This window comes from Anoplopoma fimbria, chromosome 6 (assembly GCF_027596085.1).
Source record: "Anoplopoma fimbria isolate UVic2021 breed Golden Eagle Sablefish chromosome 6, Afim_UVic_2022, whole genome shotgun sequence".
NCBI classification, from domain to species: domain Eukaryota; kingdom Metazoa; phylum Chordata; class Actinopteri; order Perciformes; family Anoplopomatidae; genus Anoplopoma; species Anoplopoma fimbria.
This window is the reverse complement of record NC_072454.1, coordinates 6969523-6987607: the sequence shown is the minus strand read 5'-3', so window position 1 is coordinate 6987607 and position 18085 is coordinate 6969523. Positions and strand designations below refer to the sequence as shown.

The 18085-nt window shown below is 38.0% G+C and overlaps 1 protein-coding gene across 2 annotated transcripts in view; it reads right to left on the bottom strand.

The window, feature by feature from the left end:
• Window positions 1-4306: 4306 nt before the first annotated feature.
• The window catches only part of kif20ba (kinesin family member 20Ba), a 44383-nt gene continuing 30604 nt past the window's right edge, over window positions 4307-18085 (bottom strand). Inside the window, exons 31-35 of one of the 2 annotated variants that reach the window (XM_054600498.1) lie at window positions 15029-15070; window positions 10207-10281; window positions 9526-9643; window positions 6671-6816; window positions 4307-5689 (exon numbers count right to left, since the gene is read on the bottom strand). In XM_054600498.1, coding sequence (XP_054456473.1) covers window positions 5609-5689; window positions 6671-6816; window positions 9526-9643; window positions 10207-10281; window positions 15029-15070 — 462 coding nt within the window. In that variant the 3' untranslated portion in view covers window positions 4307-5608. The remainder of the gene's footprint in view (window positions 5690-6670; window positions 6817-9525; window positions 9644-10206; window positions 10282-15028; window positions 15071-18085) is intronic. The other variant, XM_054600499.1, reaches the window with a different exon arrangement.

Sequence of the window (18085 nt, the reverse complement as noted above, 5' to 3'; positions counted from 1 at the left end):
CTATCACTGCCCCGTGGTCACCACCCACTTCTTCACTTTTGTATTGTTCTCGAATAAAAGAGCCAGGTCAGCCGGAAATGGAAAACAGTCTCAAACTATGGCATTATTATGGATCATATAAAGCAGATGAACTAAAATTTTAATCTGGGTTTTTGCAAATGACCAACACCTACATAAGGGAAAAGGAGAGAACCCAATGATGCAGCAGGCAAAGGGTTGTTGTTGTTGTTGTTTTCTAGCCTCAAACAGCTTGCTAACTGCATAGTTATGGAGCAATTAGGCATAACTCAAGCCTCTATCTATCATCCCTGATTTTTTTTTTTTTTTTTACTCTGGAGTCCTTATTTTTGGATGAATATATTTGGGCCTGCATTCGATTATTAGGACTTGCCTGTAAAGAACATTTTCTTTTGTTGGTTGTGGTTTTGCATTATATCTCCAATACACTCTCTCATATTGACCTGAGTTTGCATTGTTGCTGTAATTACTGCTTGATTATTTGCGTGCACTCTTTCTAGCGGTACTGATTTAAGAGAAGTGGGTTCATGACAGAGTGTATTGAGCACTGAATCATGTATTCATGTGGGAACTCTTGCTGGCATCCCAAAAACTATATAGGCAATCCAGCGCACCACAAATCAATTCATTTCCATGAATTTCCTTCATTAACTAACTTTAAAGCTATTAATTTCCCATTAAGGCGATACTTAATTCCCCAGATCCACATTGTTTGAATCAATCCAACAGAATCCAATGAAGTTAAAGAAGAAAACCACGAAGAACTAATGAAACGTTACTGAGCACCAGTTGGCCACTCTCTTTGCTGTTAAAACGGCATTATCTTTGGTTAAGAAACTATTTGACTTGTTCAGGACTCGAAACTAAAATTTAAGGACTTGAGACTTGACTTGGAGCTTGACTTGGGAAATGAATACAAAGACTTGAGACTTAATTGTGACTTTGTCCCACCTCCGGGTATGAGTGATGAACAAAAAAGTTATAAATGAAATGTACATTTCACTCCACACTCACACACCCATGTTCCTGTTGGTGTGGATTGCTGTTCAGACAGCACAAAGGGCCCAGCTGTGTGGGAAGTGATTACTAAAATTGTATCATGGCAGCCTCTCCATCATTCGCCGAATACACGACTGCTTTTCCTTTCTCTGCGTGCTCTGAAAGAGTTCCTGGGCTGAAAGAAAAATAGAAAAAAAACAAAGACTCAGTTGCAGATGGATGTGTCCTTATGTGAACCTTCGCTGCCATCCTTAATCACCCTCATCCTCTTGTCTCATATGTGTTTTGTTTTGGAAGCTCTCCTTTCCCGGATTTCTTTTTTACCCGACCTCCTTTGTATTTTCTCCACATTTAACGTCTGTGGCTGTCACTCTCTCTCGTCCTCCATTGTGTGGTGATTATGATGCTCCCTCCTAATGATGTCTTTGGATTAAAGTCTTTCTGACACACGTATAGCTTCTGCATGGGAGGTGTCTGGCAGCACTAATGTGACAAAGAGGCAGAAGAATGCGGACTGCAGCCATTTCAAAACCACATATTCATGACTTAATAATCACAGAACCACATGCAAATAAGTCCCAGCTGCCCCCGACAGTCTCCATAATTAGGTCTGTGCTTGATGTCTTAGTTTCATGACTCTGCTGTTTAATGTTCAAGCTGTATATAACACTTGTCACTTCCTTTTAATTAATTGTCAGGTGAAGTCTGTGTGATCTTGTTTTGTTTTTGTTTGGTATTCAACATCATCAATACTGGTATTGGTATCGATACTGAAAAAGTAGAATCTGTGCATCCCTAGTTTATACACATTTTCTATTTCAAAATTCCACATTTCTTCACAGACTCAAACATTTACCTCGGTACATTTTTTTCTAGAATACTCTACTGGGATTTTTTTATGACCTATACATAAACGTATATATGATATAGTATGACAGGTTTATGAAATGTAAATGGCATACAATACTATGATATTTTTTACCTTTTCATAACGTACTATATTAACTACAATATGACCTTTTAATGACAATATTATGTCGTTTAATGACATAAAATACAAAGATATTTTCCCTGGAATTACTTTACTATAACTTATGTCTTACTATACTATGACATTGTCATGACATACTATACTGGCAGTTATATGACATACAATACTAAGACATTTTTTAAAACATACAATACTATATTTTTAATAGTATACTGGAATTGTAGTATACTGGAATTGTGTCCTTCTCCATGGCCTCTCCGAGCTGCTTCGCCTCCGACACGGCAGGCAGCTCCCCTTCGGGCCTGTCGGTGGCCCTGCAGGTCAGGAGTCCTCCAGGATATCATATCCCGGAAGGCCTCCTTCATTTTTTGACATATTACACGATGACATATTTATGACAAACTAAACAGTGACATTTTCCTGACATACTATTGTATGACATTTTTTATGACATACTGTGACATTTTATGACTGACTATACTTTAACATTTTTATGAAGTGCTATACTTTCACATATTTATGATATACACTGACATTTTCCATGACATGATATACTGTGACATACTGTGACAATCATAAGACATACTATGCTATTATGAGACATTTAAATGACTGATTATACTATGAATGTTTCTAATGACATACGACATACTATGACATTAAAAAGACATACAATAGAATGCCATTTTATGACTGACTGTACTATATGAACTCTAATCATTAACACAGATGCCCTTATCCCTTCATTCCCTTCTGTTGTGTCTGTACACAGTCAGCATATCTGAGAGATCAGATCTTGTTATATATATTTTTTTCTTTAATTGTAGCTACATTACACTGTTAACAGACTTGTTTAGTGTTAGAAAAAATGCTGACTTTTTTTTCTCAAGAAACAGCCAAGAAGGCAGAAAACCAGATCTTAGATTATTAATAAATATTCAAACTACAGATTTTTTTCCCCCTCTTTGTTTGCTGTTTGGTAAAACACAAACCTCAGCTTGATTATTGTGATTGAAATATACATGTTGAGCATGTAGTTGACATTTACACAATTAAATGACAAATCAACCATCATGTAACAAATCAAATAGTGTTCCTGGGAAGTAAAATGGGCAACAGTTCAGACAGTAATAAGGTTAATTTGTTTACTGTGAAGCAATGCCAATTGCTTCACAGAAAATTGAATTAAATTGTCTGAAAATTACAGCCCACACTAAAAGCAGCCATTGAGTGAGCAACAGCTCCAAATTCTGAAAGAATTGAGCTGAAAGCATGGCTTGGATTTTTTTGTATTTTGATGTGCTCTGATTTAAATCTTCCTTTATGTTGTTTTTGTAATTAATCAACAAGGAAAACCCCAAATTTAGATCAACAGCATGGTATCTACATGGTTTAATATTGTTAAAAAATGTATTTTATTTCATTTATGGTCAGATATTTTTAGTTGTTCCACCCTGATTTAACTTATTGTTTCTGCAGCTTTTGAACCATTGAGATGAAGTCTGATATAGGCACAAACTTTCATTTGGAAAAAGCCAAAAGTCTCCACAGGGGCACGAGGGAGAGTAGAAGGGGAGGTAAAGTTACTACACGACTTGAAGTGTAAAGTAGCGACTTACTAATACCATCAGTTATAAAAAGTTGCCAAAGTTCATGACAAATAAAGGTCCTTAAATCTGCTTTGACGTCATAGAGAAGTGCTTCAGAATCATGACATTTTTTCCTTCAGTGTCAAAGTAATCCACTGGAAGTTATCTTTACATCAGTGGGTATTTCGGTCACTTGATGTGAACAACCAAATGCCACACTTTGAATGCCTTCCGTCTGAATATGTGTACCCTTATCGCCATATTCAAACAATAACTAACACTTCTGACTTCCAGCGTGGTCGGCAAAACTTAAAAGAAAATAAGAAAATTCAGAAAAATCCCTAGTTTGACTTTAACTTGTACTTACTAGAGACTAAAGAAGGGCTTAACACAACTTAGTGATGGAAATATCAACACAATCCAGGGTCCTACACGTTATCCTTAGTGTTGAGTTCCACCAGGGCCCACTGAAGGAAAATATATTTAAATGTAATATTTTATCCTGTAAAAGAAAATGCTACTGATTATTTTGATTATCAATTATTTTAATCTTCAGGTTATAAAAAGGTCATAATAGTAATAATTTACAACATTCTCAGAGCCAAAAGTGAAATGCTAATCAAAGAAAAGTTTTCACTTTTCTTTGATTAGCATTTAAAAACATACAAACATTTGGTCTTTCAATATGAAACAAAGAAAAACAGCTTTGTATTTTTATTTTTAATGACCGTTAAGACCTATCGAACAAAAGTATACAAATGGAGAAAAACATGATGGAATGACAAAAGTATGTAGTGTATTTTTCAAAAAATAAGTGAAAATACAGGAAAGTGCACAATTTAAGAAGATCAGGAATGTAATAAACAAACTTTTTTAAAAACTCAAACAGCTTTAACTAGATTTTCCTGTACAAAAGAAAGAGATAAAGTGCAGTAGGACTTTAGTGAGAGGTGGATGTTTTACAACTGAACACAAGGTCAACTTTGACATTAGATAATTGAACATCTGAACCAATAGCAAAATGAAAACTAAAAAGTTGCTTAGAACAATGTTAGACTTTTTCAGCTGGTCGATCACTTTCAGAAAATAAATCAGGAAGTTGTCGGTTCAAAATAAGTTTAAAAAAAGTATAACATTAGACTGGTTTGAAAAATGACACTAAATTGTAACTGTTGTAGCTTACACACATCAAATAAACAAACACAAAAAATTGCACATCAGAATAAAGAAAAAAAATCTTCAGATTTTGTCTATTAAGTGTAGAAGATATACAAAATGTAGAGTTCTTACTAACTAATGGAGTATATGCTGTGACTCTGGAGTCAAGATAATCTCTCTCTAAAAAAAAAAAAAAAAAAGGCTGCTACTTTTCTACCAGCCAAAAGTTGATTAAATTATTTAGCAGTATTGTAAAGGAATAGTTCAAAATGTTGGGGGGAATTTGATGAGAAGATCGATACCACATATGTTGGTGCATTAAGACTGGAAGCAAGGGGAAACTGCTAGCCTTGATCACATACTGCATACTGCATACATAGCGGATGGATAAACTGTTGCATGAAATAGTTTCAGCATGTACTTCCCACTAAAACCACCAACTGTTGTTCCATTTTTGTTAGTAGATAGATTAAGCAAAGAAAAATATTTATAAGTGTTTGGGAGGTGGCTCTTTAGCTAGCTGCTCCCAGTTTTCATGCTGAACTCAGCTAAATGCCTCCTGGATCTACCTCCACACTGAGCCCACATATACACTCTAACTGTACTTTTCCAAAATATTTATATATAACCAGCTGTATATTAGTGACTTTGCTATATTCCGAAATTAAAGTATTTTACTCATAAAATAGACTATTTAGATTAAATAAGACAACTTAGTTCTATATTAAGTTTTGGGGATTTTTCAGCCATCATGACACACAAAAAGGTTTACAAGCGGCTAATTGCCTCCTTCATTTCCTTAAGAAAGTGTTCACCAAAAACAGGATGGTAGACAGTATCATAAGTAGGTTAGTTATTTAACCATCCTGGAGCGTAGACGCCTCTTAATGATCTGATGGTCACTCTCTTTCTGCTCCGGCTCTCTGCTGATTATCTACAACAAGAGAAGAACAAATTGTTAACATTGTGTGTATTTGAATATAACTGTAGGCTTGTAATTAGAGCCACAGACTCCATCTAATTGTTCAATCCTACAATGGAGAATTTAGTTTAGTGGATCAGCCAATGGCATTAAAAAGTGCATTTTATGGCATTTAATGACATTTGAATCAAATACTAAACTGACTTTCATGACATTTTAATTACATTTGTATGGTATACTATTCTATGACCTTTCATGACATTTTTTTACTATTAGGGATAACCGCGGTTATAGAACGTCACAGTTTTATAATGGTAAGATTTGAAGAGGCTATGATATATATGGTGTCCTACTTGTTATCCTGTGCAGTAAATTCTCTCATGCGAGTCATGTGACAGGTGTGTGCGCTGCATGCCATACGCCCTTTTCCTTTTCACAGCAATATAAAATAGATATTAGAGATGTAATTATGACTTGCTTAACTTCCTTACACTAAATGTAAGCCGATTATACATAATTAGAAATGCCGATGCAAAGATTTTTTTTATCAGTAAAAAAAAAAAAATCTTTTGTTTCCTGATCATTTGAATTGTGTGTTTTCTGTAAAATAACCAATATATAGGAATTAAACAAAGTGAAAGGATATAGCTGATGGATGATGATGATAATATATTAAATACTTTAGTTTATAAGCTATAGGCCTATTCAAAATATTCTGGTGAAAAATCATAATAACCGTGACACCCTGATATTTCCCCTGACAATAATTTTGATATCAAAATAACACACTTTGACATTTTTATGGAATAAATACTATTGCTTTCCATATTTTTATGACATTCTTTGACTTTTACTTTTTCACGGCATATAATGATTTTACATTCTATAAAAAAAGGTTTCCCTACCCAGCTGTAAAGTAGGGCAAGATCGTTTGTGTTTGTACTATGAATCTGTGCGTGTTTGCTTAATAAGCTTATGTTTAATTACACTTACTGGGTGTGAGGGCATGTCCATGGGGGAGGAGATTTCAGGCCTGTAGAGTTTCCTTTTGTTCTTCTTTGCTCTCAGACTGAGGGAGGAAGAGGAGGCTGCTGAGTCCACCTCACCCCGACCGCTCACCAGACTCATCATCTTCTTGGCTGCAGAGACGGAGACCAGGATATGGTTGGTATTGGTCTTTTAAGAGGAATGGTTAATACTTAAAAAAGTTATTTTTATCCATCAATTCACTGTTCGGGGAAAGATGAGAGGGAACATCCAGAGGAGGAGGCTGCAGGGTATAGGAAAGAAAGGACAAGAGAAAGAGAAAGAGATGGGACAGGAAGGTTAGGAAAAGCTCAGTAATAAAAAGGGATGGACTGAGAAAGACCAATGGAGGTAGAGAAGGAATGAGTGATGGAGAGAAATGGAAAAGATTGATGTGTTGGTGGAAGTAAATAACAATATAAAAAGACGATGAGGGACTGGGAACACTTACTGTATTCGTATCAGTTCGCTGCACTTATTGTATTCGTATTCGTTTACTGCACTTATCCTATTCGTAGTAGTTTGTAGCACTTATTGTATTCATATTAGTCTGTTGCAATCTGTTTTCGTAGTAATCTGCCTCTGCACTATACTTTAGCTCTGGTTTATGCTCTTAGATGCTTGTTTAAGAAAGGAGATGCACTTATGACTTCTGGTGACTAGTAGTTCTCTTGAATACCTATGTTGAATACACTTCCTGTAAGTCGCTTTGGATAAAAGCGTCTGCTAAATGACTGTAATGTAATGTAATAATGTAATGGAACAAACGGCAAGGAGCAGAAAGAGAGAGGGAGGATCGGATGGTGGAGGATGACAGCACCCTTGTGTGGAAACCCCAGGGCTAGAAATTAATTGACCGAGTGAAACTGTCCCAGAGGATAAAACTCAGAGATGACTCCAATATGTTCCCCGTCTTAACTCTTCCCTTTAAGCCATCATTAGTGTCCCAAACTCGGCTGCCCTTGCCCGGTTACTTCGTCAAACCTGTGCTACCCTTTGCTAAATTCCTCCGACAAGATTTGTCCTTCGTGTGTCCTACGTTGTGTTTCTGCACACACACGTTTTTCAACTGTGAAATTTTAATATTCTAAAAACCCATCCGGGCCATGAGATTGCCTCCTGGATGCTATCAGTAATTGACAGAAGGTGAATGAATAAAATGCATCCCAACGCATTGGAGTGGAAGCTTTGGTGTGTTTTTGCTTTTGTGTGTGTGTGTGTGTGTGTGTGTGTGTGTGTGTGTGGTACAATGGTTATGAAAAGCCACAAGCCAATAACCCGAGTGTTTCTTTTGATTACCGTTTGAATATTGAAGCTCGTTTTAAATGTCACCACACATTTAAAAAAAAAAAAAAAAAAAAAAAAAAAAAAAAAAAAAGAATTGGAGCATCTGTCATTAGCTTGCACAATTGGTTCATCGCTAAAAATAAGAACGCTTTCTAGTACATTCCATAATCTAAAATGACAGTGTGAGACTGACACATCGCTTACATTACCTCAGTTCTGATGATTTCCCCTGTCTGGGCAATCAATGCAATTCTTAATGTGCTTTGTCATCAATGATTTTGCTGTTATTTGTCGAACACCGAAAGTGACTCTCCACAGCTGAACGTGCATACACACATTCATATAGATTATGCAGGGGCAAGACTGATGCAGTCAGAGGCAGGTCTCTCTAGTGTCATGACTGCATCGAATGAAGAGGAAGCTGGTGGCTGTAAAACGTGCACTCAAAGCCAATCTCAACTTGTTAATAGAAACTACTTTCCATCCATCCATCTTCCGTAACATGCTTATCCAGTTAAGGGTTGCTGGAGCCGATCTCAGCTGTCAATGGTTGAAGGCAGGGTTCACCCTGGACAGGTCACCAGCTGTCACAGGGCTGACATATAGAGACAACAACACTCACACTCACATCCACACCTACGGGCAATTTAGAGTCTTCAATTAACCTAAGCTGCATGTCTTTGGACTGTGGGAGGAAGCCGGAGAACCCGGAGAGAACCCACGCTGACACGGGGAGAACATGCAAACTCCACACAGAAGGTTGTCCAGCCCGGGAATTGAACCCGGGCCCCTCTTGCTGTGAGGCGACAGTGCTAACCACTACACCACCGTGCAGCCTAGAAACTACTTTGTTACAATGAAAATTTTTTTTCGGACTTTCCCATCCAATATGTGGCACTCAAGCCACTAAAGAAGTAAATCTTTAAAAACACAAATATTTAGTTTCAATTTTTTTTAATAAACCCTGTAGTTTTCTAAAACAGTTTTTTTTAAATAAATGTACTTTTGATAATTTTTTTAAATATTATAATCAAACTTTTATTGGAGAGACTTTTCTGTTTTTTCCATTATATTTAAATGGTTTGAAATAGAATTATTTATTTTTTAATCTGGCAGTTTAATGTCTTATTTAGAGTTAGGTTTTTACATTAGCTTTTAAATGTATTGTCTTGTGTGAAACACTCTGTAATATGTTTATTTAAAAGTGCTATACAAATAATGAATATTACATTTCCATAGTTTTTAAGACAGATTCTACTGGGTTTGTATTCATGTTTCATCATCTTATATATTATATATTACCTAATTGATTGAATAAATGATATGTTCACAAACTGTATTTAAAGATATAGTATAAAGTTTGTGTCACCAACTGATGAAATAAACTGTTTTAATCCTCCACTGGAGTATGGTTGTCATTTTTTGGCCGCATCATTAAACTCCTCTTTATGTTTAAATAAATATGTATCTGCAAATGCTACTCTTTACTCACACAACCAGATAAAAGGTAAAGAGTGTCCCACTGGCACACTAACCTTTAGTGCCGAGCAGCGTGGGGGAGCTCTGTAGGAAGTCTCCGATCCTCTGCAGGGTTCCTTCCTTTCTGCTGCGGGGGCTGCTCTGGGAGTCATGGCGACCTGCTGCAGAAGAGACCTGATCACAGACGACAGTGAACTGTGGTTAGTCACTCAGCATGGACAGTGTAAAAAGCTGCATGTGGCATCCAGTATTACCATACTGAAAACATGAACGGTGAGTAAGTGTAGTTTAACCAAAACACAGATCGGGAATAGAAAACTAAGATTAATGACAAACTGTCGCTTGTGAACAAATATTAAGTTTTGAAAAAACAACCTCATGGTTCAAGTTTGAACTTCTAAACTTGGTGTAGTTGTGTATGCATGCTGTTTTAGAAAGCAGGGGACATTTGTTGTGTGTTCACAAAGCAATTAAGCAAGCAAGCAAGTTGAATAACGTAGCATGAATCACAATAACAGCTAAGCTAAGAAAACAGAAGATGTCAAGCAAAACAAATCTGACCTCCTTATGTAAGAATACGATGACATCAGGTTTGGAGTGACCTATATGTTCTAACAAAGTAGGTTTTGAAACATTGATGCTTAGACTATGTTATATGTGTTAATGCATGTAGAGGATGTATCAGAGGACATTTTCATGGTTATGCATGTGTCTGTGTGTTACTGTCTGGTCGTCACCTCCTCTTGGTGTGGGGTCAGCTTTGGTGTTAGTTTGGTCCGCGTGTTCCTTCTGTTCTCTGCCTCCACCTCTTCCTATCAACACACACAAGAGGGAAATTCACAAGGACGTACAAGATGAAGACACACACACACACACACAAAGAAACTGCTCGCCAGCCTCTTCCTAATCTTCTGGTACAGATGACTCAGTAAACACTCAGAGAAGTTCGAATGAGGCAAAGAGCTAAAACAACCATAAACTGTTTCATAATGACATAACTGTTTGAACGAGACGGTCATCACACAAACAAGGTAGACATCAGGAGAAAAGCGTTCAGACACTTTGTGCACCGCCGTCGCTCAATTCCACTTTTACCATTTTGCGAGCTGGAATAACTTTCAAGGGGAGAAAACGAGCCCCAATTTAGGGTTATTTATCTGCCGTAAGGGCTCGAAGAGTTGACATGCTGAACTGCTACCAGTCCAAATACATCAAGTGGGTGTCTCAGAGAAATAATCAGTTTTCGCTTTGGAACTAGATTCTGATGTCAGTGACGAGCACTATTGTCAGTCATGTGGAGTAAACCTTTAATTAACACTAAAGAAAGAAAACAAATCAGTGTGATGTTTTTTGTTGTCAACAGTCAATACAATTTTGGAGGGAAGTATTTGACTTTCAACATCCATTTAACCCCCTCCTCCTTTTTATACTCAGACATACCAAGGATAACCAGCTCGCCAGAAACCAGAATTTTTCATTTTCTTTTTTAATCAGGTGATGTTTCTGACTTGATGAGTTGAATGAAATGATTGTGTATGAATCAATGGAGAAGGATTCTTAAATTCTAAATGATGACCCTCTTTAACTTGAAATGTTTTTACAAGAAACCTTCAGTTCACAGGCTAAAATTCACAGGTTTTCACTGAAGGGATGCAGGGCTTAAACGGTCTCCAAACAAAGGAGGGACATGGATTACTCTTTTCTAAATTTGAAACTTTCTTCCGCACACACACACACACACACACACACACACACACACACACACACACACACACACACACACACACACACACACACACACACACACACACACACACACACACACACACACACACACACACACACACACACACACACACACACACACACACACACACACACACAACAGCTTCACAGCCAAACAGTGGGAGTCTGCTGTGGAACATGATCACAGGGGAACTACGAGGGAAATAGAAAAAGCAACAGTTATTTGTTTGTATCTTCCTCAACAGTCTACATTGGTCCAGTAAATCCCTGGACAGATTTCTGACTCACAACTAGCCGTTGGGGACGAGGCCGACCTGAGAGGGTGGCTAACCGACCGGGCAGAGGAGTGGGCACGGTGAAAGGCGTAAACATGCTCCACTTTGAAAAGCAGAAAAACGGGTCAAAACATGTGAAGTCATCAGTGATTCAGTAGATGGTTTTATAAATAATCTGAGGGAAGGATGACTGGAACGGAGATAGAGAGAAGTACGGAAGTAGAGATAAAAAAATATCCGAACACAGTACATAATAGAGCTAGTGTGTGTGTGTGAGGAAGAAAGACGTGGAAAGATACAGATGAGTAGTGTAGTGATAAGTGATGGCAATAAACGGTAATTGGAGTGCGAGTGTGGAGAAAGTAAACGTGTGTGTGCGTGCATGCGTGAGAGAGAGTGATGAGATGAGATGATAGAGGGAGTGTGTGGAGAAAGTAAATGAGACATGAGATAATGTGAATCAAGACTCGGGATGAAGGAAGATGCAGACAAGATAGTGAGAGGAAGAGTTGTGCTGCAAGTACATGGTGTCTTGCTAGATTTTGACTCTAATTACACATTGTTAAAATATATACATAGCTTTCTTATTATCTTTATATATATATATATCACATGTAAACTTTGTGAAGTCATAGCAAATCAATATTAGTGTTACTGTTATTAATTAATTCCTCTGTTAATCTTTCATTCATGTCAATAATTTAAAGCTAGGGTCGATGATGTTGAGAAACAAGTCAGAATAAAAAAATGATCCAACCAAAAAAGTAGCTGGCAGCACTAGATCCACAAGTTGATCAGGATGTATATTATATCTTTGACATGTCTGTTCTGCAATTTCCTGTTACTTATTGGCAGACACATACACAATATATATGTATTTGCAATAAGTTAATATATGCAAATATATGGGCTCAAAGTAGTTGCAAAGATGTCAAATAACACCCAGCCACATACACTTGTTGTCAAACGAGTTGACAAGAATTTAAAAGTTAGTCCTCCATATATAAATTGTAATTCTTTACGAAGAGCAGAAGACATTTTAATGGACATTTTAATGGAATAACTGACAACTGAATCTAAATGCACTGTGATTTTGAGGACTTGAATACAGGCGGTGAGGATAAAGGAGAGGAAAAAAGACTGTAGGAAGATAACAGTTATAGAGTCATTTAGCAGGAGTCTATCAGTGTGTATGGTAGGTCGACTCCACGGTGCACAGCATTGTGACAAGGCCATACAATGTCAAAATCATAAAAGTCAAAATTCAGATGAAGATTTTCTGCGACAGCGGCGATGTCTCCACTAAACGAAGAGACGCAACATCGTCAATAAATCACTACGAACTTATCTGCTGAACGGACAGACGTGGCTGGCTGGGAGAGATGAGGCTTCATGTCGAGGAACGACTGAAAGCGAGATAGAAAAAGAGAGAGAAACATGGAGGGGAAGAGAAAAACGATTGTGTGTAAAGACTTAAAGCTGAAGCAGTTTTTTGTTTTGCTTGTGTGTGTTCCCCGTTGTGCCCGTTTACATGTTCCAGCCTGCCAACACTCCATTATCTCAGAGAAAAATGGAACGGTGCAGGAGTCTAAATGGCCGATGAAATCAGCTGCCGTATCGATGCTGGGTCACTGCCTACAGGCGTCAAACCCATCAGATAGGAACCTCCTTTACCATGAAACTCCCTACTAAAGGTGTAGCACTGATGAAATCCAAGCGCTCTATTTAAGAGGGACCAATTAAGTTTACATTATTCCATTGATTTTGACAATGTTATTACTTCAGAATACAAGACAAGAAGCATCTGCTTTTGATTTAACAGCAAACAATGGAACACTGCTCACGTGACACGCGTTTAAAAAGTCATCCTAATTATTAAATAAAAATGAATAGTGAAAAAGAGAAACATAAAAACAACAGATTACATGAATCTTAAATTAAGAAATAAAACATGACAGGGAAAAAGGGTCTAAACTTTAGAAAAAGGTAAGCACTAAAAGCTAAACAAAGGATGCTGATGAAGATGTATTCTGGCACATTTACATGGTTCCACTAGGTAAATGCAGTAGTACAGGACTAAGTGATTCCAGTAGCGACTCCACACTCAGCTGGGAGCAGTGTGGGCCTGTGGTCGTACAAGCCACCCTGTACTAATAATAATTATTATAATAATTGTACATTTTGACCCTGAGTTATCCGCTCAAGGGTCCCTGAACTAGGAACTGAATCCCAACAATTTCCAGGAGCACTGCCCTGTGGCTCAACCGCAACACTGACCTCCCTGTAGGGAGGCAGAACAGGCTACAGCTGGTTTGAACTTCGCCCAAAACATTGAGAGTCAGTGGCTACGACAGTACAAAGCAGACCAGAGTTCTGCTGATTTTATCCTCCCAAAAAATCTCTAGTCAACATGGTGCAAATAGAGAGAAAAGCTGTTTACAGAGGAAACGACAGAGAACTCTGTAGTGGCTACATTATCGTGCACACCACCAATCAAATGACCGTGTGATCAAGGCCGAAAGACAAGCAATGATGATTACATGTTCATTTGATTAACCTTATAGTTACAATGAGCATGATGAGAGTAAGATGTGTAGATAACACCTAACTGAATGAATATGAACCTGTAAACGCTTTAGCGAAAAATGCACACATTTTGCAACAAACCGCAATCTCGGTGCGAAACAAATGCTCAGAAAGCTCTGCCACTTTCTACTGAAAAAAAAAATAAGATTGGACAGCAGGCCTACACTGTACCACAAGGTTATACCACATTACCATCAGGGAAGAAATGTGTTCTGGAAGGAGAATACTGGAGGGCATCTGTGACATTGCAGAATAATTTGAAAGGGGTGTTGAGGCATTAGTCGCTTTGCTCCAAAGCATGTAAACGGGTGAATTAATGGAACGCTCCAACAAGCAAGCCATGTAAACGTCCTAATTGGTGTAATGCCGTACTGTGGATATAGGCGATAATCAGGTTACGTGAGAGTGAATGTAGCCGCTCTCTCACTACTTTAAAACTCAGGAGAGAGGGCGAGACATTTATGCCATCTGTTTTCAGATCATTTCTGATGCGGGGAAGGTTGGATGAGCACATGCAGTATTCTGAATCACACCCACGCTGATATTCATTCCTGCATCCACAATTGGCAAGAAACCAATAAACAAGTTCGATGTGAAAAACACCGGTAAAGGACAACTTCATGTTTTTTTTGTTTGTTTTTTTAAGCAAAATGTCCCTCAGTTCTCTCTGCTGGATTTTTAGGAAAGTAAGGATTTCAGGCCAGCAGCCCTCTGGTCAGAAGCACCCTTTTAATGTTTACACTTTTGAAGTCGTTGTTTAAATTTCTTTACGAAATGATGTAACATTTGCATGATGAGTAAGCAGTTAGGTAACGCTTTTTTTGGGGGGGGGCCAAGAAGCGAAAACTATACTTATGTGTATGATGATGAAGAATGTGACGACTGTGATGAGGATTGATTGTCTACGTATGAGTATGGAGGGATGAGAACATGACTTTGTTTTGTAAAGTACCTCAGGTTTTGTTCGTCGTTTACTCCTCCTGAAAATGTGAGACTTCAGAAAAAGAAAAACTTGGTTAAAATCAAAGCAGTGCATTAAAAATAGTAATATGCCAAACAATTTACTGAAAACAGAACAGGAAAACTGAAACAAAGATTTTTTTTTAAACATGTTTTGGCTCACAAGGTGAGTTTCTGTTTAAACTGTGCTCACATAGTGAAAGCATTAGTAGCGCTGCCATGTCTACTGTTTACCAGCAGTCTCATCCAAACCTGAGTCCTGATTTTTGCATAATTCAAATTGTTGCTGGAATAATGTTTGTGTTGTCTTTTGGTAAATTGTGTAAGCCCATGTATACCTTAGGCTATAAGGATAAAGGCAACTATTACAGACAGTCCCACATATACAGTAGACTCCTTGGCTGAAGACATGCCATCCTGATGCAGCGCTCAAAAAGTGGAACTATTTTTATCTTGAGCCGCAGCCGTTGCACCCTGAAAAATCACTTTTGTGCCGCTCTCACTTTTGTAAGAACATTCTGTGTGTCTACTCTGACAACAATGGATTTGAGGCTGCAAAAAACGCAGCATGTGAATTGCTCCGAAGTTTTCCTCAGATAAGAGCTTTCTTTGAAAACCCTTTGATAGATAGGAAGGAGCATTATAGTAGTTTGTTTGCTCTTGGCAAAGCGCTAAACTTGTTAAGAGAATATATATGATATGATAAGTAACAACTCTCACATCTTTTTAGTTAGGTTTCGTCATGCCCTCAGAACCTAACGAGATGGAAGCACTGACATGGTTTAATGTTTCATGTCATTTTGGAAGGAATCATTAAATGTTTATATGGTCCAGGTCCTGATGGGATAGGATATAAAGTACAACTGATGCCACCATGGGGTACAGAGTTCTTCAAGCTCTGTCGGGCCGCAAGTGTCCCACTACTCTCTGATGCATTCGTGTTTAATGTTCAAAACCAATGAACTCTTTATGTTTGAAGATGCATATTACTCGCATAAATTGTGGTGTGTTCACAGAGGGTACATTTAGCAGTCAGACTTGTCTTTTGTGAGAAAACCACAAAATACAGCTATTTATAGAGCTGTATTTATCATGAAAACATATAGAAAGGAGAAAACATACATAATCAAAATGGACGGGGTGGAAGCATTGTGTTATTGTAATGCTGGTGTGGTTTCCAGGATCATTAAGGTCTGTATCTTTTTGAGGCCCCCGCAAGACGTTTTCAGTTGTTCTCCATTAATGTTGAAGAGAGTATTTGTACTGAAAAAGTCCTACAGTTAAGCACTAAGGATGATTAGGTCATATTCTGTCTTGTAGAGTTAAGGTCATAATAAAATTCTTGACCCCCTTCAGGGTGGACACAATGAAAGCAACACCTTTGAATATGATGTAGGCTAATCCAATTCAAAACCGCATGGTGGTCTTTAGCCTGGTAATGAATTTGTCCTAAAAATGATTGTCTGTGTGGTCAGTACTTGTTACCATTTTTGCCTCACACCGGGTTCATACAGGAAGCAGAAGCTCCACGATATGTCAATTATCCATAACCAGAATCCTAGCCGTTTACACCAGAAATTCATTTCTCCGCACTGTTTAAAAAAGATTCACAGACAACAAATAAGTGGAATCAGTACCTAATAATTTTTCTTTATATAAATAAAAAACACTATCACAAACAGAAGGGGTACTAGGTTATTTCCAATCAATCTGGGGGGTGGGTGTGGGGGAATCAAAAGGGTTGGCAAGCATTGGATGCATATTTCATCATTTATCAGAAGAATCTCATCATTTATAGCATATAATATATACTTTATTTCATTCATAACATATAATGAATGGTTTTCTTGCCAGATTCACTCTTTTACCGCGGAAAAGATAATACAGACGGCAAAACCATCACTGCAGATTGCGAGCCGGCTTCGGTAGTTACTTTATATTCCCAACTTTACTGAGAACATACTTAACCGTGACCCCTACAACCAGAGGACTCAATCATCTCTGTGGACCCTGAAACCTCTACTAATTAAGTGTAACTGCACAGAGAGAAGGGACATGGTTGAATCCAGGTACTTCGCCTGTACAATGTTTTCCTTGTCCATCACCTCCACAGCAACCTGCCTAAAGTTGAAGAGAGCTCGACAACAAATTCACTTTCCTTAATTAGAAGGTTAAGAATAAATTATTGTTTTCATCATCGGTAGTTTTAATGTTCCCTCTACCTTTCTCATATGCGGATCTCAGATGAAAGCCTTACCTGAAGGATTATTTTCAATATATATAATTTTTAATGGATACTGCATGATGTCCAGCTGCCAAACCCATATGGTCTAATATTCAAAGAATAATCTATTATGAAACACCGATGCAACAGCAAACTAAACCAAAAATCCAGTAGTAACGTGCTTGCATAAAAAGGTACTGAGCAAAAAACATTCAATCTCCATAGCGACACAGGTTTATTTAATGGGAAATTTGAATTCAAGGCAGTTCATTCTCAGGACTTTCCCCCACATTTGCGTTGATGCATCACAACTTCAGTCAATCAGAAAGTCATGCACCACAAACTCACCCACCCTATCCAATTAATGAAGAGCTAAAGCGCGTAACTGAACGAGATGGATTGCTTGTTGTTTATAGTTGACTGACCTGAGAAATTGCAAATTGGCAATTCCTGCTCATAGCGCTGAGGACTTCACCGTTTGTCTACGCTCGCCGACTCTCACTCTCTCCCTGACCTGTGTGAGGCTCTATTAAGTGTCCCATTAATCAATGGTGAACCTGCTCTCTGCCTGTGTTCGTGCCGACTCTCTGTTGGATCAAGGATAGGCCAAGATCCCGCTGGCTGATTAAACGAGAGAGAGAGAGAGAGAGAGAGAGAGAGAGAGAGAGAGAGAGAGAGAGAGAGAGAGAGAGAGAGAGAGAGAGAGAGAGAGAGAGAGAGAGAGAGAGAGAGAGAGAGAGAGAGAGAGAGAGAGAGAGAGAGAGAGAGAGATTGGACAACAATATGTTTTTCAGACCTTAAATGCCCTCTGGTCCACATACTGCA